General features: G+C 38.1%; 3 protein-coding genes across 5 annotated transcripts; 1 reads left to right on the plus strand and 2 right to left on the minus strand.

The window, feature by feature from the left end:
- Positions 1-2,140: 2,140 nt before the first annotated feature.
- Positions 2,141-10,845, minus strand: cyldb (cylindromatosis (turban tumor syndrome), b). Its single transcript, XM_056251334.1, has 13 exons — positions 10,356-10,845; positions 8,435-8,561; positions 7,981-8,225; positions 7,720-7,882; positions 7,474-7,606; positions 7,266-7,373; positions 7,003-7,082; positions 6,814-6,880; positions 5,641-5,773; positions 5,408-5,516; positions 5,168-5,286; positions 4,823-5,027; positions 2,141-2,334 (listed from the first exon to the last, which is right to left on the minus strand). The coding sequence occupies exons 1-13, from the start codon at positions 10,776-10,778 to the stop codon at positions 2,141-2,143; spliced, it is 2,106 nt and encodes a 701-aa protein (XP_056107309.1). The 5' UTR covers positions 10,779-10,845.
- Positions 10,846-14,072: 3,227 nt separating this feature from the next.
- tp53inp2 (tumor protein p53 inducible nuclear protein 2) lies at positions 14,073-26,218 on the minus strand. Of its 3 annotated transcripts, none has more exons than XM_056251507.1 (4): positions 26,200-26,218; positions 16,001-16,240; positions 14,518-14,617; positions 14,073-14,401 (listed from the first exon to the last, which is right to left on the minus strand). In XM_056251507.1, exons 2-4 carry the CDS (start codon positions 16,122-16,124, stop codon positions 14,146-14,148), a joined length of 480 nt encoding a protein of 159 aa, XP_056107482.1. In that variant the 5' UTR covers positions 16,125-16,240; positions 26,200-26,218; the 3' UTR covers positions 14,073-14,145. The 3 variants fall into 3 exon arrangements, with proteins under 3 accessions (XP_056107482.1, XP_056107480.1, XP_056107479.1); XM_056251505.1 differs by lacking the exon at positions 26,200-26,218 and adding an exon at positions 17,236-17,422; XM_056251504.1 differs by lacking the exon at positions 26,200-26,218 and adding an exon at positions 17,232-17,422.
- Positions 18,927-21,583, plus strand: snai1a (snail family zinc finger 1a). Its single transcript, XM_056251503.1, has 3 exons — positions 18,927-19,190; positions 19,612-20,115; positions 20,658-21,583. The coding sequence occupies exons 1-3, from the start codon at positions 19,115-19,117 to the stop codon at positions 20,840-20,842; spliced, it is 765 nt and encodes a 254-aa protein (XP_056107478.1). The 5' UTR covers positions 18,927-19,114; the 3' UTR covers positions 20,843-21,583.
- Positions 26,219-27,002: the final 784 nt, after the last annotated feature.

A 27,002-nucleotide genomic window follows, 5' to 3' on the forward strand; every position in this document is an offset into this window, starting at 1 on the left:
TAACATTTTATTAACAAAATACAAGCTACAAAGCCTTCTCTGATGGAATGACTGTCACATGGCTAGCTATTATACTTTTATACTCTAGAATATTAGTAATAAGACATCAAGAAACCTTTGGCACATCATTGATTGGTTTAACTAGTTCAATCATCAGCCTCGACATTACTCGCAGTTCTTACAGTTAAGACGTCCACACTGACTTTAGAAGTTGTGTTCGTATATTTTTTGTTGTCATTTGAACAAATCAGTTATTTCAGAAGTATTTGTTTGTAATGACTCTCTTATTGTTGAGTGGCATTGTGTGTGTGTGTGTGTGTGTGTGTGTGTGCTCACTGCTCACTAAAAAGTAGATGCCTTGCTTCTCAATGGCCACATTTATCTTAAAGGGATACTCCACCCAAAAATTAAAATTCTGTCATCATTTACTCACCCTCAAGTTGTTGCAAACCTGTATGAGTTTCTTTCTTCTGCTGAACACAAATGAAGATATTTTGAAGAACGATTGGAACTTTGGCACCATTGACTTCCATAGTATTTTTTTTTTCTACTATGGAAGTCAAAGGTGCCAAACAACTGTTTGGTTCCAATCATTGTTCAAAATATCTTCCTTTGTGTTTAGCAGAAGAAAGAAACTCATACAGGTTTGCAACAACTTGAGGGTGAGTAAATGATGACAGAATTTTCATTTTTGGGTGGAGTATCCCTTTAAACCAGCAGTAGGCCTATAGGCTATTGTCCAGACAACAGATGTACAAAGAAGACGAAGACTTGCATTTCACAACCACGTCTTATTTATGATCTTTGTGAGGCTACTGTCATGATAAATGTACGCTATACCTTAAATATAGCTTTCACAGTTAACTATTTAAAGGACAATGAGCAGTAACAGAATTTTGGTTCAGAACTTTAAGGTGGCCTTAGGCTACGTGATACAATATACTTATTATGTACATACATGTTGGTGCATGGTAATAACATTTAAAGTATGTGCATGTAATTAATATTTGTAATAACCCTAACCTCAAAATCATTAGCAGTAAATGTGGAAATTTTACAAAACAACATGTAGCCTACACAGTGAACACATAGTCGTGCAGGTATTAATGTTAGTAGCCTACATAGCAGTTAAGGCCACTTAATATAAAGTGTGACTGGATTCTGCAACAACTGGCCTAAAAACAAACTTTGTACATTGGTTTTTATTTATTTTTTAAAACTTTGCTGTGCATATCTACACTACACTCACAAATGAACGATGAATCAGTATAATAATATTTCCTGGTTTGTTTCAGAAACGATATTTTAATGTTACAATAATATAATATATTGTAATATAATCAAAAGTTCGTTTCAATTATTTGGCAAATCAATTCAAAAGAACGATTCGTTTAAGAATCAGACGTCACAGTTTAGAACGTGGTGAAGTCTTTGTAAACATCGTGTTCGGAGTCAATGCTGGTGTTTCCATTAGATGGCGTCATTGCCCCTACTTCTATTCAGCTAGGCCTTATATTAAATCCCACCAATACTCATAATTCTCCCAGGTTTTATAAATTTCTAATATTTTCTTCTTCATTTTTTAGGTAATTTGCTTCTGTAACCTATACTTGCAAACAATGAAGCGTAAAATATACAAATATGAACCAGAGTAAAAGTTAAGAAAGTTCAAACTCTGCATAGCATAATATCTACTATGGATAAAATGAATACAGACATGCGAGATTGGTACAACAATGTTTTAATGCAAATATAAACATCCTACAACTTTAATAATTTTCAATAAAAATAGAATATGTTAATAAAGTACAAACAAACTTAAATTATCTAAAGAATAAATCAAATAAATAAAAAATCATACTGAACCTTCACATGACATCCTGTCATTATTTGTCATATTAAATCAAATTATATTGTTGACTGTTTATAAATGCATATCTCTGCCTGATTAACTGTCTTAATGTACAGCTGGGAGCCCTTTTATATACAAATAAACTTCCATTATAAATCACAAGAACAATTTGATAAAGAACAGAGCAAAGCAAAACATCAGTATCCATAATGAGTCAACTCTCATGATGCAATGACACAATAGATATAGTAGGACACAGTAGTCCAAAGATATCACAAATGTCTCTGCTCATTGATGATGCTGAGAGGTATTGTCTGTTCTCTGATACAGACACATGTATGAATCACACAGCAGTCTGCGCACCAGCTCACTGCACTGACTCAGATCTGCTGTGGAGATCTCCTCTTCAGACTGGGAAAGAAAGTCTCCAACCTCAGGGCAGGACCTGATCACGGGAACGTTGTACCCATTGTTATCATCACCTAAGGATTAAAATAAAATAGTCAGGAATTAACTAAATTCCAGCACCTATGTCAGCATTTCATCTGGGTTTATCTGGTCAGTAATGGAGGGCTTGTGAAACCTCAGTGAAGTGATCCAGTGCAAATAACATAAATAGAGAGATTACAGCTGTGTCTGAAATCTTCTGCAGCTGACTTTTTGCCTCTGACTTTGCAGGTAGCGTTTGTGCATGAAGGTACCTCACGAAACTCATTTCAGACACACTTCTGAGGCAGCATAACGGTTTAATGATGTACAACAAAAGCTTTGGTGATAACTAGGCGAATATTTAATTAGTATAATATTAATTTATCACTAGAAATGACTTCAAAAGTGGAAAAAGTTGGTCTGAAATGTACATTTACACACAAACTGATGACAAAAAGCAACTTTCAGATGCCATATTTATTTTTTGGCAGTGGCTAGATAGCTAAATAGCGATATATGCCATTTACACCAATTGTAAATAGCAACAAAAAGTGAAAACAGCAGCATTTTCTGTGCAATAAGTGTAAATAGTAGTTTGATTCTAATTGTACTAAGTGTAAATAGTTGTTAGATGCTATTTATACTTATGGCAGATACTATTTGCACCTCAGTGTATTGTAGTATATTATAAAACAGTATAATAACAACATATTTAATATATATGATCATTTAAATGAAAGCTGCCTCATTGGGACATTACTATCCCTAAAGCCCTACACCTAACCCTACCCGTTAAACACTTTATTCCCACTATTAAATACAGGTTAGGCACTTTAATTTCACTTTTCGCATATTTCCTTAATGTTTATTTAAAATAAACACCTCTCTGAGCTGATATGCGATGGGAAACTCGGGTTCGTTGTGTCAAAAGCTAATGCCACCGGCCTTACTCTCCACGCCACTGATCATGTTATGCAGCGGGTTTTCTTTTGTCATTTTGTCTGGCTCAATCAGACAGTGGTGGGCGGAGTTAGTGTAAATAGCCTCTGCCATTTGCACTTGGTGTAAATAGACACTCCCTTATTTTTTAGCTTAACTTTCATGGAATGGAACGCACTGGATTGTAGGAAATCAAAGGCAGCGACATCTACACTCACCGGCCACTTTATTAGGTACACCTGTCCAACTGCTCGTTAACACTTAATTTCTAAGCAGCCAATCACATGGCGGCAACTCAGTGCATTTAGGCATGTAGACATGGTCAAGACAATCTCCTGCAGTTCAAACCAAGCATCAGTATGGGGAAGAAAGTTGATTTGAGTGACTTTGAACGTGGCATGATTGTTGGTGCCAGAAGGGCTGGTCTGAGTATTTCAGAAACTGCTAATCTACTGGGATTTTCACGCACAACCATCTCTAGGGTTTACAGAGAATGGTCCGAAAAATAAAAAACATCCAGTGAGCGGCAGTTCTGTGGGCGGAAATGCCTTGTTGATGCCAGAGGTCAGAGGAGAATGGCCAGACTGGTTCGAGCTGATAGAAGGGCAACAGTGACTGAAATAACCACTCGTTACAACCGAGGTATGCAGCAAAGCATTTGTGAAGCCACAACACGCACAACCTTGAGGCGGATGGGCTACAACAGCAGAAGACTCCACCGGGTACCACTCATCTCCACTACAAATAGGAAAAAGAGGCTACAATTTGCAAGAGCTCACCAAAATTGAACAGTTGAAGACTGGAAAAATGTTGCCTGGTCTGATGAGTCTCGATTTCTGTTGAGACATTCAGATGTTAGAGTCAGAATTTGGCGTAAACAGAATGAGAACATGGAACCATCATGCCTTGTTACCACTGTGCAGGCTGGTGGTGGTGGTGTAATGGTGTGGGGGATGTTGTCTTGGCACACTTTAGGCCCCTTAGTGCCAATTGGGCATCGTTTAAATGCCACGGCCTACCTGAGCATTGTTTCTGACCATGTCCATCCCTTTATGGCCACCATGTACCCATCCTCTGATGGCTACTTCCACCATGTCACAAAGCTCTAATCATTTCAAATTGGTTTCTTGAACATGACAATGAGTTCACTGTACTAAAATGGCCTCCACAGTCACCAGATCTCAACCCAATAGAGCATCTTTGGGATGTGGTGGAACGGGAGATTCGCATCATAGATGTGCAGCCGACAAATCTGCGGCAACTGTGTGATGCCATCATGTCAATATGGACCAAACTCCCTGAGGAATGCTTCCAGCACCTTGTTGAATCTATGCCACGAAGAATTGAGGCAGTTCTGAAGGCAAAAGGGGGTCCAACCCGTTACTAGCATGGGGTACCTAATAAAGTGGCCGGTGAGTGTATGCTGCCTTCAAAAATCAATCAGATGAAGGTATCTCAGTAGACAGGATGTGACATGATCATTGGATTCGGACGTGCCTTGTTGCCTCCCTACTTTCGTATGTTGCCTGCGGAGGCAGTATTTTTCAGCTTCGAACGCAGCCTACATTTGAATATGTTGGAAATCTAGCATATATGACATACCGCATCGGTCAGCCATGCTGTCAAAGAAGATCCATGAGCGTGAGTCAGGCCCATATTTGACAAAAGACACATAATGGCTGGTGTTTATACAGAGAACTGCAAAGAGTTGCATCTGGTGCCTCTGTACTGAAGCATCTTCTGGAAGATGATCTGGAACTGTAAGTTTGTGAGGAGTGTGTTCCTGTCGGGAGGTATGAGTGTGAACCTGTAGAAAGAGCAAACATATTTGGTAGTGTTTGTGGGAGAAGGCATGTGGATGAAAAAAGCATGTAAAATGCATTATTATATCACAGAACTGTTGGAATACAAAGTACATAAATACGATTTTAAAATTAGGTTCACTACCTGTGTGTTGCAGGTAGAGCAATACTGCTTAATTTTGCCTGGCTGGAGCTTATGGTCCGTCAAGCACTGGCAACACTCATATTCAGCTAGATGACCACACAGAAAACATTCTCGAGGAGCTGCCAGAGAAAACAGGAGAAGCATGAGAGATATTGTATCTGCAACAGTCCAATATCTGCTTCCACTAAACAAATATGATCAGGAGGAGATTTCATTTGGAAGTATGCTTGTTAAACTCACAACAATGTAAGACATCTGTGATGTCCAGCTCCGTTGAGGGAATGATTTTAGGGAACATCTTGAACTTCTTACCAAATCGTGGCATTTGAACTATAAGGCAAGATGGAATCTAAAATAAAAAAGTTTTGATTAATAATGCATACTTTTTTGCAATATATCTACTAGGTAGTTGGCAAAAATGGGGTATGCAAACTGTAATATAATAAATAATCAAACCAAAGAAATTAACAAACCTCTTCAAACTTCAGATCACTTGATACTAAAGACATCTCAAGCAGCTGTTGAACTGAAGGCACGGTTCCCACCTGATTCTTCTCTACAATGATCTGATGCGTATAGGCATCCTGTGACAACTCTCCATGTGACCTAAAAACAACACACAGGTGTTAAGATTTACAGTTTAAGCTTGTTTACACAGAATGTATACTACCGTTAAAAAGAGATTGGTCAGTGAAATTCGTTTTTGAAAGTCACTTAATCTTACCAAGGCTGCATTTATTTGATCAAAATTACAGTAAAAATGCAATATTGTGATATATTATTATTATAATTCAAATATTCCTGTGATGCCAAAGCTGAATTTTCAGCATCATTACTCAATCAATCCTTCAAAAATCATTCTAATATGCTGATTTGCTGCTCAAGAAATTTTGTAAGGGAATATCTGTGTCTCTGTCTGTTTTTTTTGTTTTGTTGCACGTTTCCTGTGTTTGAGTTGGTTTCTATGGTTTCTTATTGATTTCATTCTCAAGTGAACCTGTGTCTCGTTTCTTTGATTTAGTTTGCTTGTGTATTTAAACCCTGAGTTCGTTCTGTCTGATCTCGTCCGTTTATAACAGTTGTTCTGTTTGTATTTTGCTATTCCTGCGTATTCTGAGTGTTTTGTTTCTTTAAGTTTGTATTTAATAAAATTACTGCTGCATACAGATCCTGCTCATCTCATCCTTGCTGCGACCATTTGTGAAAGAATTATTAGCAAAGTTGAAAACAGTTTAATATTTTTGTGGAAACCATGATACATTTGATAAGGATTCTTTGATGGATACAAAGCTCAAAAGAACAGCATTTATTTTCAAATAGACACCTTTTGTGTCAATTTAATGCATCCTTGTTGAATAAAAGTATTAATTTCTTGCAAAAACTGACTGACCCCAAACTTTTGAACCATAGTGTATACATACATTCAAAAACATAAATAAATAAAACATTATATAATTGAATATAATACAGTATAATAATATAATATTATAATGTTTTAATAAATACATATTAAAAATACTTTTTAACCTGTGTGCAAAACATATTCATTCAAGGGTTGTGTAATTGCAGTAAAATGTAAAAACTCAGCCATGTTTCTCAGATAAATAAATCTGGAGTGATGGACAAGCAGAGCAACTGAAACAAACCTGATTTTGAGCAATGGCTCTATGTGTAAAACATGCTTTAATAGTAGGGTGATGAACTCCTCTGGATCTGAAGGATAGCAGTAACAATATTTTATTTTAGTATCAGAGTAACGTTCTCTCTAAGCCATAGATGAAAAACTTGCAGCTCTACATCACAAAAGTAAATGGCCGCTATGGGACAAGTAATACCTTTCTCCTCTGTAGCAAAAGATTTGCAGCCCAACTGTTTACGAAACTTCATCACACTCTCTGCTGGAACAAAGCCCGATCTGTCGAGGGAGGCAGAGGTCATATGAAATGAACTGTGAGTACCCTGATGACTATAAACACATGCCCACGTGAGCATGAGTGTTTACTCAAGCTCTACAAATATGGCTGTGCATTAGCTTTGTTATGTGACTTTCTTATGTACTACCACACTATCATACATCAAGGGATTTGGGAGCTTTTACCTGCGTAAACGGTTCACAATGTCCCGTCTTAAAATGTGTGAAATGCCTTCCTCACTATCGGCTGATCTGTTAAACATTCTGCTGAAAGCTATGGATGACGTGAAGAGACTGTAAAAGCAGAGAACAAAAGAAAATGAATCAGTACATGCGAACAAAAAGAATGAAACGTGAAATAACAGACATAACATGCCTTTCTTAAGAGGCTTACCTAAAGAGAGTGGCATCTAAATAGCAAGAGTTGAAGTGACCTTGGATCCCCCTCATTCTGCCCACCAGATGAGACATAACATCTTGCTCAGCAACAGGGGGAACATCTTCATCCAAATCTTCCAGGAGTGTGACTAAGAGGAAAAAAAAAGGTACTTTTTTTTTAAAAAACACAAAAAATTCTTGAGGCCTTTAACATTCCTCTGTTTCTAGAAGTGGAATAATATAGCAGAATAAAAGGCCTCACCTGAGGGAGGTTCAAGTGGTTTCTGGATCTCATTCGGAGTGAACAGAAATCTACTGTCTGGTTTGCAGTTGGTCAGTGGCACAAACAAGGCTTTGTTTCCTTCACAGGTAAAATACCGTATTGTACCAAGCGTCCCATCCGAACAAGTCGTGGCTTCATTGTCCTGAAAGGATTTGAGAGATTTTTTTTATCATTTGCATGCACAAAACACAACATAATCAGCATATGCTCTGTACTAAGAGAAAAAATGTAGATGCTCACCAGCTCAAGTCCTGCCCAGTAATTTTTCTTTCCATCTGGAACTCCAATCCATCTTATCACCCCATATACAGTCAGTCCATTCAAAGATATGGCCTCTGCCATGTGCCCCACCTCCAAAGAATAATGGGACATGGCCTGAATGGAGTTGGACACATCCTTGTTGGAGAAGATACTTCTTTTTTTTGCATTGCGGAACTTAAGAGTTGGCATGGAATTTATGCGCGACACTGCTTTCCTGTTCAAACCTAAAAAGGGAATAACATGTAAATCATATTATTGGAGATATCATCACCTGACATTCCTCAAGTCATTTGAATGATCCCATCAAATTTTGATATAAAGCATGATAGATGCTATGACTTGTTCAAGCTTTGAGACTGACAAAACATAGTCTTTCCAGTTTAAGATAGCAATCTTTTCCGCAGTCTAGTCATAGGATCTCTCTGTGACTGACCCAAATCAATGCTGATTCTCAGCGGTTGCCTGGTGTTTGAATGTGATGGAACCACCTGGACAATGTCAGCTGCACTGAAGAAGGGAAGAGGGACAGTCTTCTTCGACAAAATATCCTGCTCACCCTCCTGTGAAAAAAATTCAAATGCATGTCAACAGATCCAAGTGGATTCTTTACGCCATTAACATGACTATTTTCTTTGCATTTCAAGTATTTTATCTATGTGATCAAAAGGTCGACAACAGGCCAGCTGACAGTCTTGCCTGGGCCCGGGACAAGATAATCTTAGATGGGGCCCCCCCACGATTTTTTTATTTTTTATAAAACACCATATACTTTTACCCAAAATGAATAATAAAAACACGTTTAAATGGGTACATTTTCTATAAATGTCTTCATTTTCTTTTCTGACATAGCCTACTGCAGTTCTTGTTAAAACACACTAGACATGCAAAATCTGTGCATTTTGGGCACTTTTTGTGTGAAATCATATTTATTTTTTGTCCATCAAAAGTGTGCTTTCACTTTTAAGCATGAGCAGCGCAGCAAAAATAGACTCGGATCTGACCCATTATCTGTTCACCGATGATGACAGTGATGCATTTCAGCCGGCTTTTTATTTCTCATCTCCATAAATAGTAGTAAAGCTAATGCAAGGGCTAGAAATCAATGAATTCTTTGCTAATACTTCCTCGTCATCATAGAGAGCGCAGTTCGCACCGCTTTCTCCTTTCCACAAGCGTTTGCTCTCCCGTGGCGTCTGTCGTTGCTATGCAACAATGAACTTAGGCGCGCCTGTAAAAACGAGCGCGCCGCGTCGCTATTATTATGAGCTAATATCCAAAATATTTCCATATGTGGCTTTTTCCTACTTTCTTATCAACAAGTGGATTTACAGCCACCACAGCAGCAGCACCGCCGGTCGCCATGTCTCAGCGCTTTTATGAAGAGGACGCAACTGCACGCGCTTTGGGCATGCACGCGCATCCCGGGTTTGAGAAAACCTGGTACCGTGGCGTGACGTTTAAAAAGAAATTTGTACCGACTTGGTACCGAAGTGCCGGGTCTTTGACAACACTCATAAACGTTGGCTGGGCTGTTTCTTACCTTGCTCTACGTTGACTTTACTAACGTTAGTTCCAGCTTCACCGTCACCACCTTTTTAAAAATATTTGTTTAGGACATCTCGAAGGCCTCTATTTTCTTCTCTTTTCTTTTCTTTTCTTTTCTGAGCACCGGACTTGTGCTGACCGGACATTTTGAGCGTAACGTTAGCCTACTGAACTTCAAATCAAATGACAACATCATATTTTGATCAGTGGCCAAACCATTTTTGTTTTGGGGGTGTGGGTGGGTTCTTGACCACTATTTCAAGGACAATTAGGAAGAAAACAAATAAAAAGCTTTTATGTAACTCAAATATTAGATATTTTTCAACAAATATGCCTATTTTATTTATATTTTTAACAATTATTCCATAATTTAATGAGGGCCCAGTTCTGGGCCCCCCTCCCTACCCTGGGCCCGGGACAACAGACCCGTTTGTCCCCCCCTGTCGGCGGGCCTGCTTACGACACTGTTGAAAAATGCATGTTTAGATTATGTAATGTTACAGTCATGTCATGTTGATTCAGATTTTGATAAGGGATTTTCCCAATAAAGTAAAACTACAAACATTTCCTCTTTATGTAAAATTGTATATAAAAATTGTATGTACAATAATCAAATATTTTTAGGTAAATAGTCTATTTCAATATTTTAGCAAAACTACAAACATTTCCTCTTTATGTAAAATTGTATATAAAAATTGTATGTACAATAATCAAATATTTTTAGGTAAATAGCCTATTTCAATATTTTAGCAAATTTCTTTGCATGAATTAATAGGTACAACACGGCAGCAAAAGATGCCTTTCCTCACCATTAAGTTCAGCTCAAATCCCAACATTTGCAAGACTCCTGGTTTGTCCTTCTTGCCTATTTGAATCAGATTCTTGACCAGGCATGGTTGAAAATCCTTCTTGTGTTTGACCACAACAAGATCATCCTGAGTAAGGTCACAGACTGCACTGAAGAGCTGGACGTTGCACATGAGCTCCAGTCTCCTGCTGGCAGGAGAAACGAACAAAAGTAGCTGAGCTTGATGGCGTGAGAGAGGGTATGTGTCGTGTTTCTTCACCGAACCACTGCTCCTGGCACTGCCACCTCCGCCATAAACCATTCCTATGAGATCTCCTGCTGCTGTCTCCGCATCCGCGCGCAAAATTGACCCGCGAGATAAGCCCTTCTTGCTTCTCCTCACTACAATAAAGTAGCGCTCCTGTCGTTCCATGTCCAGCTCCATGTTAAATGAAGAGTGTGTGTTCAGCAGTCGCTTTATCAAGACAGAGAGGAGTCAGTCATCTACAGTCGTGATGTCATGCATTTCATTGCTGACATGTGATTAAAGATGTCCATCTGTGTCAACCAGGAAATCGGTAATACAAAATGAGTAATACAAATTGATTTGAATGCATTGGTTTATTAATATAGGCTAATAAATGCATTGGTTTATAAGATTAGTGAGAGATTTTTTTAAATAATCAATACAGACAAAGTTTTCCAATAACAAATATACAAAACCGATTATTAATGAATGATTTAAATCTGGTTTTGGCACAATCATAAATGATAATAATAATAAAACAATAAAAAGCATAATATAGATTTTGTAAATAACAACAAATTAAATAGCCTAATAACAATGTTATATGGTATTTAGCCTATATGCAATGTTGTTTACCAATCTAAAGACTGCAGATTTCTTTGTTTATGTTGCTCACTTAAAATAAATATGTTAAAAGAATATATTCTAACAATATATAAAAAGTAAGTTACTTTACCTGAGAACACTCTTGGTTAGGACAGTGGTGTGACAATGGCATTGTTAGTGGTATTCTGTAGAGACCCACTATCAGTAGACTTGATAAACGAGTAAAATACATGTAGTACATCTCTATGAGAAGATATAGAAAACAAAACAATGTGACAAATGTCACTCACAAAGAGATTGCATTATCATAACTAACGGAACCAAGTAAATAATTATAAAATCTATAACATTTTATAGTGTTCGCCTACTAATTTGCCTTGTTGTGTAATTAAACTAGCTTACAATAAAACTGTGGCAATTCTCAAGTACAATATACATACATCTAGTACAATATTTACCTAACATTTTGGGTATAAGTGTCTTTTTGGGATCTGCTCAGCAGAACACCTGTGATGCCGATAAAAATGTTCACTTAAGTTGAAGACAATTAAAAAGAAAATACACCTTCACATGTTGTAGACAGTCACCATTTAACACGTTCAAAAGTCTGCACTGTTAATTTTTTAAGCACATGCTTTTGTATTCATGCACTCAGCAGGTGCTGGTTGAAAGCAACTGACCTTGGAATGTTTGAACACTAACTTGATGAACTTGTTTTGTAACTTGTTCTTTTCACTGTCAAAAACTTTGTATTAGTCATTTTAAAGGGTAAGAAGTCAGTGACTATAGTTCAGTTCAGTATGCAAGGAGATATGAGATAGACGTGAATGCCCCGTCTATACTTCTGTGTCCAATTAAAGAAACGGTATAGATCTTAATTTAACTGAAAATAAAAGAATGCATATAGAAGTGTAGAAAAAAAAAAAAATTACAATCCATGTTCATGGGGAAATATCTTTTAAACTGCCCAAAAAGGAGACTAAATAAATAAAGTTAAAGAGAAAAATACTGCTTCAGATTCTTTTTTAAAATGCCTCTACTGAATTGAACAAATAAACTAAGACAACTGTTGTTGAAACTATTCAAAAACTAAGAAGTTGATTCTTTAAAAATCGGGCACTGCATTGCCCTGAATTAAAATGATCTCAATCATGCAAATTTCCTTAATTTTTTTGTCGCAAAAAAAAGAAAGAAAAAAGATTATGGAATAATAATCTTAACTCATTCTGCCCTAGAGGGAAGAGCATTATAATATGGTGCAATTTGCATATGCATGCAAATTACGGTTCTGCAAACCCCACAAATTGTCCATGAACCAATGCATTATTAATTTTATAAATCTGCAGACATGTTTCAGCAAACACCTGCCTACTTATATAAAGAACCCTTTTGAACTCTTGAGTTAACACGAGACATCTGAAGTCATGCATTTCATCTCCTGCTTTATGCGCTCTCATCACTTTCTGACAGATAAAACTGCAGGAAGCATTCAGCCGAAAAAACCCTCAAATAACTACGGACGCCACATAGTTGAAATAAGTTGACATTTATCTGGCTGCCCATCAGATCAGGTGATGTCTATGAAGATGTGTGTTTAAGAAAGGTGTTCGCTAAACATGCCTGATAGAATGAAATCTTTTGACAGATTTTTATGTAACTGGTAAAGATGACCTTTATATACTTTCCCTATTAATAGAATAAGACTTGCACTTTATTAGTACAAGATAAACATTATGAAACAATAAACAACATGTGATTCGGAATTGTTGACACAATAATGATTTTGCGTATAGATGGCAACAAATGTCCAGCTTCAAGTAAATAGTTGATACCTTTGCAACACCATCTTGGTCTGCTACACATTTGATTATGTATTGGATGCACTAAAATGACCCGTTCACATGACAGCAGCATTCTGGGAAATCTGTGATGTTTATGCTGCAGGGCTATGATGTCCTTGCTGAGAAACAAAGAAACAAAACAGAGCAACCAATAAACTGCTAACTTTATTCTCAACTCTAATTGAAAATGAATTGGGTAAAACAAGAAAAATAACAAAGTATTCCACATCCAGCAAACCACTCAGCACGCCAGAGTTGCTATATTCACGTGGAAACACAAAAAATATCAAACAAAGTATCTTGTAGCTCTAAAAGAATGTAAATAATTTCTTTTACTAAGAGCATAAATCATATCAAATATCCAGTTCAAATAGCTGAGAATATATGTCACTTGCTAAAACTAGAAGAACTAAATGTCATCATTAAACTTTAATGTTTATATATATTATAATGTTGAACTAAAAACGTATAACATTGTAAATAGGATTAATTTTAGAGTGGGGAAAGAACATGATTCATGATTTTGTAATACACTCTGGAAGACAGTCATGCCTCATAGATGTGGACATGTCATTTTGACCACAGAAAGTTGGAAAAAGGCTCCAGGACTAGACTACACTGACTGGGCGAACCCAGGCGCCCCCTCGTGGTTGTTATAGTGCACTGCATGACAATAACGCTTTCTGGACAGTATATTATTTATTATAAATAAATGACGGTCAAGTTGGAAAGTAAGTATCTGTATTAATGCGGTAAACTGGCTGAAATGGATTGCCATTGATACCCCATTGCTTTATTGTCTTCACCACAATAAAGTGATTTCACTACATGATCTATATAAGTTATATAATGTTACAATGAAAGAACACATGGTAATTCAAAAGTCCTTCACTTAATTTTATTGCTGCATGACAGTCTAGTACACTAGCATGTAAAAACAGATTTTCCAATGGCCAACATAATTTTTGGAGGCATAATTTTTGCTGCCACTGGGATTATTATACCGGCCTACATTATAAATAACAAAATAAAAATGATTCAAACATTCTCATATCAAGCTTTTATTTTGCACCAAGGTACTTGCATGTGCTTGCGCGCTTGTTGACTTTCTCTGCATCTTAGTAATTAAAGTTGCGACGGCCAGGCTGGTGGAGCATCACGCGGTGTATGCGAGAGTAATGTTGAGGAACACGTTGACGAATGTGGTTCTGGCGTTGAATGCAATTGCGGCCGAGATTGTGGCGGTTGGCCCGGGCCTGAGCCCGCTGTATACGGCCCACCTGCGTGACTTTGACCAGAGCCCCGGACTGAGAGACCAGCCGCTGAGATACTCGAACACTGCCTCGAGAAACAGGGACTTCCGGATCTACGATGCTTTAGAAATAGAACAAAACACCATTTCAAGTCAATCCAATCCTGTCCGTCAATGCAATCTCACAGTAGAAATAGTTATAATGATTGCAATCTCTGAGCAGATGTATTGGTTTTACCTTCCATCACTGACCAAGCTGGCAGCAGATTTCTCAGTGCCTGACAGGGTTCTTATTAACTTGAACTGCACCTCACTGGGTTCAGAGGATGTCTCTCCATCTACAGAAAAGAATAACACAGTTACCACAGAAAGCTGTATCTTAACCCTGTAAAGCCTGATAAATAATTGTCAGATCTTTAAAAACATTTTTTTTTTTAATTTAACAGATTATTGAACCTTTAAACAAAATAACAAAAAACTATGGAGCTCACACTTGAGGAAAAAAAACCCTCAATGTTATTCAGAGCCCCAAACTCAGCACAAATATTTAATTTGTTGCAGTTGCTGATATTTATATAACCAAAAAGTATGACGAAATCAAATAAACCTATGTTGCTTCAATCCAGTAAGTGTTCATCTTGAAATATTACTAACAATATAAAAGCTATTCTTATATTTACACAGCAAAAAAACAAAAACAACAACATGTGAACCACAACCTGAAAGGGGAATTGTTTTTAATTATACTGCAAGACCTTTTCCTTGCTAAAAAATTATAAACTATCATTTATTTAGTCTCAAATCTACTTTATTTATAAAGCCCTTTCCACAACAAAGTCGACCAAAGGGCTGTACAGTTAAAACAGATAATAACAAATAATAATAAAACATAACACAAGACACCAGTCAATAGTAAAAAGAAAAGAAAACAGCAAGGAAACAAACCACCTACATACACATCATAAAACAAAACACAACTGCCAAAATTTCAAGAGTTAAAAGCCATAGAAAACAAATGTGTTTTCAATCGAGATTTAAAAGTGTCAATTGAGGATACAGATCTGATGTCAGGTGGAAGGGTGTTCCACAGTCTTGGGCCGGCAACAGAAAAAGCCCAATCCCCTTTAGTTTCCAAGGGAGTTTTAGATTAGTTTATTAAATTAGTAATAATATATTCTAGGGCCAGGCCATGGACAGCTTTATAAACATAGAGTAACACCCTATAATGAATCAGATATATAACCGGTCCGGTAGCCAGTGCAGCTTTACCAAAACTGGGGTAATATGCTCCCTTTTCCTAGTACAACACAACAATTTAGATAACAGAAGGAATGAAGTATATTGTGTACAACAGGGTTTCCAGTAAAGTTTCCATAATGTTGATCATTTATAGGCCTTAGAAAAATGTGTATCAAATATGATAAGAGTATGTTTTATAGGCACAATCACACAGACAACTGTTATCTGTGCTAAACAAGATACTAAAAAGATATTTTGAATTATGTTTTGTCCATACAATGTAATCGATGAGTCCAAAACCACACATTTATTGACTTTTTGTATGGATACAAAACAGAGTAACTGATGACAGAATGTTCATTTTTGCATATCTCTTTAAGTGAATGCAAATTATTTACAAATATATTACTTGCAATCCCTGAATTAAATGCACTAGGACGTTCCTTCGTATGAATATGAGACATTTGTGTCTCTGTACTCACCAGCTGCATTGACCATGAGCCAGCCCTCCTCGTCCACTTCCGGAGACCCTTGTTTTGGTACAGTTGGTTCCTGAGTTGTTTCATTCACGCTTCCAAAGAGCAGGTTTGTGAGCCGTTGAAACATGGTTATAAATTACAAGTGATTGTACTTAATAATAGATGGTGAACTGGATTGCCTTGTACACGGGTCTCTCTGGCAGATGTTACGAGCAGATCTCAGCAGAACGACTTCAGCCAGACCTTTGGTAAAGGAAAAATGTGACTATAAATTTAAACACTGTGATACTCTCTGTTTTGAATTATATCAATCAAGGCTTGGTTAGTAACCACACCTGACAGGATCAGGCTACGAGCTATTTTAAACTCAGAACTCATTTTGAGGTCAGGTTTCATTCTGAAATCAGAGCATCTTTTTTTTACAGGCCTGGCATAAAATAGCATCTTTTTTTTTTTTTAAAGGCCTGGCATAAAGTAGGGATGAATTTAAAAATAAGTAATAATAATAAGCACTTTACATTAATGCTTTCCCCATCCATGCACACTTAGAAATTTAAAACATTCAGTGAACATTGTGGTTTTAGTCATCAGTTTAGATACCAACAAAGACATGTTCTAAATGTGAGTGCCATTTCTGTGTATATTTGTTCATATGGCCACAAAGATGGATGAACAGAATTTTGGGAGTGCATTGTTGGACCCCAGCTCTATTGTTGGAGTCCATCTGTCGTTCTCCAGCTGGGGGGTGTGCCATTGAAACCATACCTAAATTTTCTCCGAAAACATAGTATCTGTATCACGTGGAAATGATTTAATTTCAATGTTTGTTTGTTTTTGAATGCAGGTTTCATTTAGCAGCATTTATCAAATAACGTTTACTGTATGTCGATGGTTTGTTTTGCTCTTTAGCTAACGTTAGTCATCCAGATGTCGAGGAAAACACAAGGGGAACACATTTATCATGTTGTGCAATGGGCTACAAATACACAGTAACTCATAAAAAAAATGTTGTAGAAGAAATGTAAATGACAAATACTGCAAACATCACATATGAATCAATGAAACAGCGAAACAGAAACGTGGCTATAGAAGATTATGATTAAGAAATATGGTATGAGCATGTGTGATACATACAAATTTGTATACATGCATATATAGGCTACAAACAAAACAATTTGCAAATATACAGATTTTCTCACATTGCTAAAATCGAGGCTTAAGTAAAACATACTACCTGCTTCTTTATAGAGCAACCGATTTTCCGCCGTCTAATTCGTTAAAAATAATTTTTTGGTCTTTTTGGTAGTTTCCGAGGTAGAGGTGCAGAATATATGATCTTTTGTTTATTTTTGCAAATGATAGCACCGCAGTATAGATCCCAACGAACAGCTGATAATAAAAAACAAAAAGCCCAGCGAAGTAGCTCCGCCTACTGCTGTAGGCTAGTCCAATAAGATTCGTACACAAAACGAGAGGTGGAGCCAGAATTTAACGGGGCGTATTATCCGTTTGTCATCTATAGCTGACCTGGGAACAGTTTTTAACATTAAACTATAAAACTCACGGGTCGACCGTAAGTAAAACTGATTCCAGTTCAGTTGTGGAGGAAAGGAGTTGGACATGTCGAGGGGCGTGTAAATCAACAAAATTTGAAAACTGCAGAATGTGCCGCAGCAACGGACAAATGTACCTTCATGTTGTTCCACACTAAAAATGGAATAATATTAGCAGAGAGTCACTTGCACTGTATGGAAAAAGACGCAATAGGAGTTATTAATGACGGAGGTTAAATTTTCAATGGTGTAACATTTTACAACATCTTTCCGCATTATAGCAAATGCGCCTTTAAATAGTCTAACGTTACTGTAAATGGTACTAATTACTTTCTACTAAAACCACTCGTAATTTTCTTACAGTTCTGTCAGGGTTATGGCCTCTTATCACTAACATTACGACTTGTCTATGAATAGTAGAAAGAAATTAAAACACTTTACAAATCAAAATTCTTGGACACAAATAAATTATCCATAAATATAATTAAAACGAACGTGGCAATATGCAAATATGATTGATAGTAAGTGAATAGGGAAAAATGCTCTTTAAATAAAGTTAAATAAGTCACATTAAATATTTTTTAAATAGAATTGATGAGCCTATATTTGGGCCTGCTAAACACGTAATAGAAGATTTTTGCGTTTTTAGTGCACTTCATCAAACATTGTGGAATGTGGACACAAACTTGTTTCATATCATGGGCGCCAGAAAACCGTTAAAAACTACGCAAAATAACTATATTTTATTACCACAAGGTGGAGCCATAATCAAAATTGTACTTTTTCAGTCTCACACCAAAATCATTCCAGACTCGTCCTGAGTGGCATCTGTTGAAAAGTGCACTGTGCACTTGTCAGCTTATCAAAATTAGTTAATAAAACATCTCCAGAACATATATTTCAGTGTATGATATAATGGTCTTGACGATAAAATAAAACGTGATGACAGCTTGTGAACTTTTCTTAAACGCTGCATCTGTACAAACCAGGTCTGGCATAGAGCGTTTTGATAGAAAGTAGACTACAGATTTATGTTGCACATGCTAATTATATTATCCTTCATTGTGCATACTTTGGAGATGGCAAACATTTCCTTCACAAAAGCTTTAATTTAAATGAACAATGATCTGGCTTTATGCACATTGGCTTGGAGCCGCGAAGTAAACAATGAATTTAGATTGGCTAATTTGCACGATCTTGATAGGCACGAATTAAACAATTCACTTGTGTGTATTACCTGCGAAGTGCGCTTGGGAACATTCACACCTAGGCAGCAGTCAAGTGCTGGGTAATTAAATGAAACACTGACGACAGCGATGGCTGTAGGCTGTTCTTTTGGGCGGGTCCAAATGGACGTATACCCACTCAGTCTGTCAGACTGTTTTAAATAAGTACAGACTAACTAATTGTAGACCATTTCAGATCAGTGTTCAGTGTTAACGTTACAAGAACTGCGGATTGGCGAGGACGCTACATTTTAAGGACTATCTGAAGCGGGGCGTTTCAGCGAAATTTTACCCTTGAAAAATAATTGGACTGGATTGTTAAAACTTAAGAGTTCAGAATGCCTCGGTCTTTCCTGGTAAAAAAGTATTTCACCAGCAAGAGGCCAAACTACAGCGAGCTGGAATGTCAGAACGGTGAGTTTTGCTCCCTTTTAAAAAATTCGAATCGATCTAAACGTAAAATGATTTTAAAGTGTACAACTGGCCCCTAAATTAGTTATTCTGATAAAAGTACCCAGGGGATTGCATTTGTGTCATCGGTACATCGGGCATATTACTATACATATAAATCGTTTTAATACAAAAATATCAATTTGGCAGTTGTATTTTCTATCATTTCCCTTGTGGAATTTCAATCTATACACAGCGCCCTTTCTTCACTGGATCTGGTTGCATGTGATGCACATGTGTTTTTTGAGTTTCTACTTCTGTTGCAACTGAGTGTCCTGTGCTTTTCACTGGCAATCACTTATATGGTAAAATACCAAGTCCAAAAATTCTTTAGCAACTAATATGGTTGTAAATATCATTAGGAACTTATTTTCTCTTCCATCAGATACTCTGCCAGACAGATACCCACTTGCAGAACTTCCAGCAGTCAGCAATGACTTCCCAGTGACTTGCTTGACCACTGGACTGATTTGGGATGTCAGCTTGCTACCTTCCCTGCACAATCCCACATCCACATCCACTAGCCAGGGCCCGCTGGACCTCAGCTCCCCGTCCAGCAGCGTCAGCTGCAGCAGCAGCGGAGAAGAAGATGAAGGACGAACATCAGACCCACCGAGCCCAGATTCCTCAGACACCTACCACCCCCAACAGACCAGCAGGCCGAGACGCAACAACAAGAACAGGGCAGGACAGAGAGAGGACAAGAGCGAGGCCACCGTCCCAGTCACTCGACCGGCCTTCTTTTGCAAGCACTGTCCCAAAGAATACAACAGTCTCGGTGCCCTAAAGATGCACATCCGCTCACACACTCTACCATGCGTCTGTCCCACCTGTGGAAAGGCTTTCTCCCGACCCTGGCTGTTAAGAGGACACATTCGCACACATACAGGTAAATCAATTGTTTTTGTTGTTTTTCTTCAACAAACTTACAAAATGTCTTACTAGCACTATATGGTTCATGCTAATTTTGCATTGTGTTTATAATTTAAAGATGTAAATATCTTACATTTTCTTTTGGAGCTCTCTAAAATCTCTTTTCGCAATCATTTCATTAATGCAACACCGTTAGTTTAGTGATTCACTCAGTCAAGTGAGTTTGTCCTCAATAGAATTGCTTTTCATTGATCACTCATTGTGCTGACATCTTTTTAACAATGACACAATAGGACAATCTTATCAATCACTAGTGTGAGAGCAGAGATAAGCAAAGATAAGTTGATCAAGAATGCTAAGGAGCACTTGTTATCATCCTTGCTGAGTAGCCACTTATTTTGTGTACTTGTGGTTGATTCAATCAGGTTACCATGTGACTGTGAGCTACTTCGACAACATGTTTTTTTTTTTATATACAAAGATATGTACTTTTAGAACAGACATTTATGATTACAAGTGCATATTTAACGGTAGCTTTAAATCGCTTTTTCCCCTCAGGTGAGCGTCCATTCTCCTGCCCACACTGTAACCGTGCCTTCGCAGACCGCTCTAACCTGCGTGCGCACCTGCAGACCCACGCAGATGTGAAGAAATACCAGTGCAACACCTGTTCTCGCACCTTCAGCCGCATGTCCTTGCTGCAGAAACACAGCGCTGCCGGCTGCTGTCCCTCCACGGCCTGAGGACACCGGGAGACATTTTATTCTACTTCAGGACTCGGTGCCTTGTGAGATAATAATGACCGTGCGCTTCTTCTCTCAACACCCGCGCATATATGCAATATGCAACAGGAGAAGGATGATGCGGCATTTAAGCAGACTTCTTAAACATAACATGGTCGATACATTTCCACAATGCCACGTCAGACTTTTTTTTCTTAACCAAAATACTTCAAATGAAGGAATTATGAATGTTAAAAGTATAATAGCTGTTCAGCTAGGAGTCCTGAAGCAGGGACAGCTGCTGTCAGGTTGGGGGTGGGCTCACTAGGGTAGGGTATGTCTCTCAGCATGACACACACACACACGCAAACATATGCACACAGACAGACAGCTGTTCTGTGGTGCGGAGGCAGTGTGCTAACAGGTGCCCTGGCCCTGACCGTCACATCTCTCTGATAACAGGTGGCGTCTGCCAATTTCTCTAGAAACACACTTTGAGAGTCGTAATGGACCACAGTTGACTGTGGTGTTGTTTTTTTGTTTTTAGTGGGTTGTAACCTGCATGCCATGGTTCTTCGCTTGTTTTTATTGATGTTTGTTCTTTTCACCACACATATTTTTTTTAGTTTTTTACTCTGTGTCCTTTATCACTCCTTTTGTTGTACAGGGACTGATTTTTAAAATGCACTCCAGTTTACCAAAGAGTATTGAAGTCCTGTCATTGTGTACTATTAAAACAAATGATTGGGCATTTAAACCAAAGCCATGCTACTTTTTGTAATTTAAAAAGTTTTTCTTTTTTGTACCTCAAATGTTTTTTTCAAGTGATGACATGCGACACTTCTGTATTTTTATCTGATGTGACGAAAAGGACAATCTTAGTAAATCGCCATCAATGTTTTTCATATTCTGTTCACAATGCATGTGGACATTTCAACCCTAATATGTCACATTTTACTGACAATTTCATGCAGGATTTTCTTTTGAATGAAATTGAATGAGTTCAGTGCAATTTTTTTTTAGCATACTTTTTTTTTATATATATATATATATATATATATACATTTCATGTCTCTTTGTATTTGTCCAAATCATTTCCACCCAATAAAATAATTTAAGTTTATACAAAGACTGATTCATGCTCACTTGTTTTGGATTCGCCACAGTTACAAAGTGTCAAAAAGACTCATACTGGTAATCTGATGGCTCATGCTATTTGGAGCTGTTGAAATGCATTATCAGGAAGAGCGGTGCTTCATTTCCAATGAATAGGAGTGACTCACTGGTTTGTAACTGTGATGTTTGCTGGGTGGCAGGTGAACGCACTATGACAGCAGAGGGACAACTGCATGCACCTGCCCCACACACCTGTCCTGCTGCACGCACACGCTCACTCGCTCTCCGCAAACAAAACGGTTTACCCAGAACGGACTCCTGGCCTGCTTATGCATACGGATGTGTGTTGATCTTTTTGTGTATGCACGGTCAGTGCAGCAGATCCGTTTTATATACAAGACATAAAGATGTCGTTGTGGCCTGATGGCGTTTTAGTCATCTGAGCGCTCTGTGTTCGTTCAAACTGTAATTTTGCCTCTGGAGGTATTGCTGTGAGGCAAACTGATGGAATGTCTTGCATAAATATTTTCATGTTGGAAGCTTTGCTTACGAGCGTTGGAAGAGTTGCGTGTGTATGCTGCATTGATGTAAGGCGCTTCTATCTCTGCTGACCTCAAAACCTGGCATGTGTAACTGTAATGACTAAATAATCATTCTGAGCTAGGACCGAATCTCTGCTACGAAAGCCTGTTTCCACCTTGGAATTAAAACTTTATATCTCACAATTGCAACTTTATATGTGACTTGTATCTCTTTATTTTTCAGTTTTGACTTTGAATCTCACGATGTTTTATCACGATTGCGACTTATATCACGATTTATATCTCAGAGTTGTAACATATCTCACATGACTATCTCACAACTGCGACTTTGTTTCTCATAACTGTGACCTTTAATCTCACAATGTGATTTTACATCTCGCAACGGGAGTTTAAATCTCACAATTGCAACTTAATATCTCACAGTTGCAACTTTGTACCTCACAATGTAACTTCATATCTCACAGTTGTGAATTTGTTTCTCATAGTTCTGACTTTGAATCTCATTGCCACTTTATATCTCACGTGACTTCATGTCTCATAATTGTGACAATCTCACAGTGTCATTTTGTATCTCACATTCGCAACTTCACAGCAAATTGCAACTTTGTTTCTCATAATTCTGTCTGACTCTCACAATGTGATTTTCTATCGTGCAATTGCTACTTTAAGGCACAATGCAGCTTAATATCTCACAATTGCGCCTTTGTACCTCAAAATGTTTTTTTTTATCTCGCAGTTGCGACTTTATATCTCACGATAGTAACTTTATCTCAGAATCGTGACTTTATATTGTGCACCGTTTATTTCTTAGTTTAAACTTTCTCGCAATTACCTTTTTCATTTTCTACTTTGAGGTGGAAACAGGCTTCCATACTCTGTTGTCCATACAGTTGTAAAAAATTAGGATGTGAAAAGCTAAAATGGATCTTCCAACAGCACTTGTGCTGTAAGCTCCTAGTGGAAACAGATCTACATTAATCAGACCGAACTGTTGAATCCAGACAGTGAGTCAGCTGCTGTCAGTAGCAAGAGTGAGTTCTCATTGTAAGTATAGGTGCGTTTGTGGAGCATGAGGTAAGTCCTTCCATGTGCTGTCCCAGATCTGAACGTCTGAAAGAGTGTTAGTATGAGGAGCCTCTTCCCGTTTAGTCACTCAACCACTCACAGACAATCACAATCTCTGGAATGCATGTGTCAGGTGCTGACATGTAGTTTACGACAGTGAAGTGTGATCCTTGGGGGGGTGCTGGTTTGGAAAGAATTGTTTAAGCTTCACATTTTGGTGATGCAATTGGGGTTCTTTTGTCTTTAGGTGGAACAGTGGAAGTGGAAGGACGCAATCCTCCAAACGCTCTGGAAAACCGACAGGAAAACATCTGTATGAAATGGAAGCAGAAGAGTTACATGTGGTCGATTTGTAACAAGCCCAGAGGGGAGGGAGAGGCGGTCTAATGAGATGACGTTATCAGAGTTGCTGTGGGAAACTTAAAAGAAGAAATTCCTGATAAAGCTCGACTCGGTTTCGTCAGCAGGTATAGAGACCACACACTAGTATTTCTGATTCATCAAACTTATCCAGGCAAAAAAAAAAAAAGCACATTTCCAAACCTGGAAAGTGTGTGGTGAGCCAACACGTCAATGTGCCGCCAGAGAGTTTGCTGTAAAGCAACCCGCAGCAATATTTAGTGCATATTCTGTGCTAAGAAATGAAAACTAAATGCACTCTCATACAGTCGTTCCTAAGGGATAATGAGACGTCTGGCTCTGAAATCGGAGAACTTCTTCCCCACTGCGCGTTCCCAAGTGCCAGAACGTTCACTGTAATTTACCAAAAGTGGCTGCTGCTGCTGCCATAAAGCATGTGTTTAACATTCCAGCCCTTTTCTCAAGGCTTGTGTGTGCCTTTTATACTCCCTTTCTTTTGCTCTTGCTCAACTTTGCATGGCTAAATTTGAGCACAAGTATGATGCGTCTTTGCCTTACTTCACATGAGGATCATCTCTCTCCCTCAGAGACACCCAAAGTCCCAGGCAGGAAATGGGAGTTTACATTGGCCTGACTTTGCAGGGAGAGAACAAGTGGGCTCAAGTGTTCAGCGACTGCAGCGGAGCCCCATCCCCCCACTCAAGATTCCCTCCTACGCCTGCTCTCCCACTCAGTCAGGGGGAGAGCGCTGCAAGGGCCTTGGCCAAGACTTGGGGCTCGGGGCCTGGGATACAGGAAGAAGCTGTCAGCCTCTTATAAACACGAAGGGTTTTGCACCCACGACAAACTAGCGCCAGAGGGAATGCTCCAACGCCGCCATACTGTCTGTGTCAAACCGACTGAATGCAAAAAGTTACGCGTTTCTCACCACAGGTATTCTAAACTTCATTACAAGCATCTCTGCTGTTAGTACCTCAGAACGCTGTTATGTCTCCTGTGTCAGAAGGCAAAGGCACTCATTGGCCAGTCAGTCAAAGAATTAACAGACAGAGTTCAAGTAAAGAAACTGCTTTCGGACCGCCTTCCAAGGCACTGTAACGTCATATCTGATGATCTATAACAGTGGTTCTGAAACGGTGGTACCGCCGTTGTGGTATGTGGAGGACATTCACAGCACGACTCTGAAAAATCACTACAAAAATAAAGTGTCTATTTAAATTTTTTATAAGAAACCCCTAAAAAAAGTGTGTGTTTTATTGTAATTTTCAAAAAAATCAATTGTATTAGATTTTTTATAAAGTGTATATTTTATAAATGTGTATATTTTATACATTTCAGAAAAATCACTACAAAAAAGTTGTATTTAATAATAATTTTAAATAATAATATTAAATAAAAAAAAATTTTTAGCGATTTTTCTGAAATGTATAAATTACTTATTTGTACATAAATATATATTACAAATTAGATGTGAATTCCAAGAGACTGATGGGGCTTAACTACGGCTATATTTTTTATAAAAAAATATAGCATTGTGTTGCTTGCAGTTTCCGCTGAAAGCTATTTAAAAAAAAAAAAAAAAAGGTACTGTGCTCCGATCTGCAAAAATGTTCATTTATAAATTAACATGCTGGTTTCAAATGCTCCGCCAAACAGCATTGTTATTCTTTCAAACAAATGCCAGACTGCAAGATCAGAATTGTGGGAAATCATAAGCATCGAAGGACACATCTGTGCCACCTTTAAAATTTACCAGATGGAGGCATTTAAGTGGACAGATCTACAAATAATGGATTCAGACATGCCTTGATGACTTCCTACTTCCATATACTACATTTTCAGGTTCTGGACACAATCTATGCAATCGAGTGTAATTCCTTTCAGATTTATTTTCTTTATTTCAGGTTAACACAAGTACAGAACACACTTATGAATCAGTTGCATGAGAAACTGAGCGCAGTTTAATGTCAAAGTGTTGTTTATTTATAAGGATGTAGGACTTGACAGATGAGAGAATCACACATTTCTATCTCAAACTTCACCTCACATAACCCACATCTTTCAATGTCTGTCCATCATATGTGCCCCAGTACGAACACTATGAGCCTAATTACAGACAGATACTTCTGCATCAACTTCTCCGAGGTCTCCCATGAACAATAGCATCTAAACAAAACCACCAAACAAAATGCAAACAAAGGCCCTCATCTCCCTCTCCAAGAGCTTCAGAGTTTGCCAGAGGGCCGCTGGAGAAGCAGAGAGACCTTATTACAGAATAATGAATCACACACTCACTAAGTCACAGGGTTGCTGAAGATGAATGTGCTCTCTGTTGGTTTTCCTGGAGCTGCGTGTTTACTAACCAATGACGCAGGCTGCACTTGATCAGAGACATGTGTTTCTGAGGTCTCAGTTCCAGTGAGAAGCGAGGGGAAGGAGAGCCGAGCGCGAATGTGTGGCGCCTGGGCTCCCTTGGCCCCGACTCTGCCACACACACACAGGGGTTGGGGTAACTGTGGGGGTCATGCTGAGAAAAATAAACCGTGTAAACCTCAGGACAGGAAGCAGACTGCAGCGAGGAGATCCACATTAAGCGAGAGCATGAAGCCTCTAATTTCAGTCCATGCACTGATTTTGAACCTCAAATCAAACGCCAAAATTCATTGCCAAACACTCAGATAGCAAACCAAGGTGCTCAAGAAGCATCTCATAGTAACCTTCCTAATTATATCAATCGAACCTAAAGGTCTGCCCACTTGTGGTACCAGCTATTGCAAAAATTACTGTTATTAAACAGGTTTCACTGCTGTTTTACAGCCATGCAACATGTCCTAATGTTCAATGTTTGTACACAATACATTTACCTTGTTAATTGTTAACTTATGTGTAAAATGGTTACAAATTAATTTGTTACATATAAACGTAGATTGGTCTAATTTGATACTAAACCTTGCCTAACCGCTAGTTGGTCATAGTACTTAAGACACAGTCTTAACAACATATTGGCTATGTTTATGCAACTGGCCCCAGAGTCCCGACTGTGAACACAGGAAATCTCGCAAAATTTCTCACGGTCAAACGTGACTTTAGAGTAAACA

The sequence above is a fragment of the Rhinichthys klamathensis genome, unplaced genomic scaffold, assembly GCF_029890125.1.
Source record: "Rhinichthys klamathensis goyatoka isolate OS25496 unplaced genomic scaffold, OSU_Roscu_1.1 h1tg000082l_1, whole genome shotgun sequence".
NCBI classification, from domain to species: Eukaryota; Metazoa; Chordata; class Actinopteri; order Cypriniformes; family Leuciscidae; genus Rhinichthys; species Rhinichthys klamathensis.

What these genes read in the sequence shown, in the direction of transcription:
- cyldb (XM_056251334.1), bottom strand. Translation starts at nt 10,778, where the DNA reads ATGGAGCTGGACATGGAACGACAGGAGCGCTACTTTATTGTAGTGAGG. An exon ending in ACTGGGCAGGACTTGAGCTG is followed by an intron (nt 7,883 to 7,980) that starts GTGAGCATCTAC and finishes AAATCCTTTCAG; the next exon opens with GACAATGAAGCCACGACTTG. An exon ending in GAGCCATTGCTCAAAATCAG is followed by an intron (nt 5,774 to 6,813) that starts GTTTGTTTCAGT and finishes TGTTGTTTTTAG; the next exon opens with GTCACATGGAGAGTTGTCAC.
- tp53inp2 (XM_056251507.1), bottom strand. Translation starts at nt 16,124, where the DNA reads ATGTTTCAACGGCTCACAAACCTGCTCTTTGGAAGCGTGAATGAAACA. An exon ending in GCTCATGGTCAATGCAGCTG is followed by an intron (nt 14,618 to 16,000) that starts GTGAGTACAGAG and finishes TCTTTTCTGTAG; the next exon opens with ATGGAGAGACATCCTCTGAA. An exon ending in AGCTTGGTCAGTGATGGAAG is followed by an intron (nt 14,402 to 14,517) that starts GTAAAACCAATA and finishes CTATTTCTAAAG; the next exon opens with CATCGTAGATCCGGAAGTCC.
- snai1a (XM_056251503.1), top strand. Translation starts at nt 19,115, where the DNA reads ATGCCTCGGTCTTTCCTGGTAAAAAAGTATTTCACCAGCAAGAGGCCA. An exon ending in CGAGCTGGAATGTCAGAACG is followed by an intron (nt 19,191 to 19,611) that starts GTGAGTTTTGCT and finishes CTCTTCCATCAG; the next exon opens with ATACTCTGCCAGACAGATAC. An exon ending in ACACATTCGCACACATACAG is followed by an intron (nt 20,116 to 20,657) that starts GTAAATCAATTG and finishes TTTTCCCCTCAG; the next exon opens with GTGAGCGTCCATTCTCCTGC.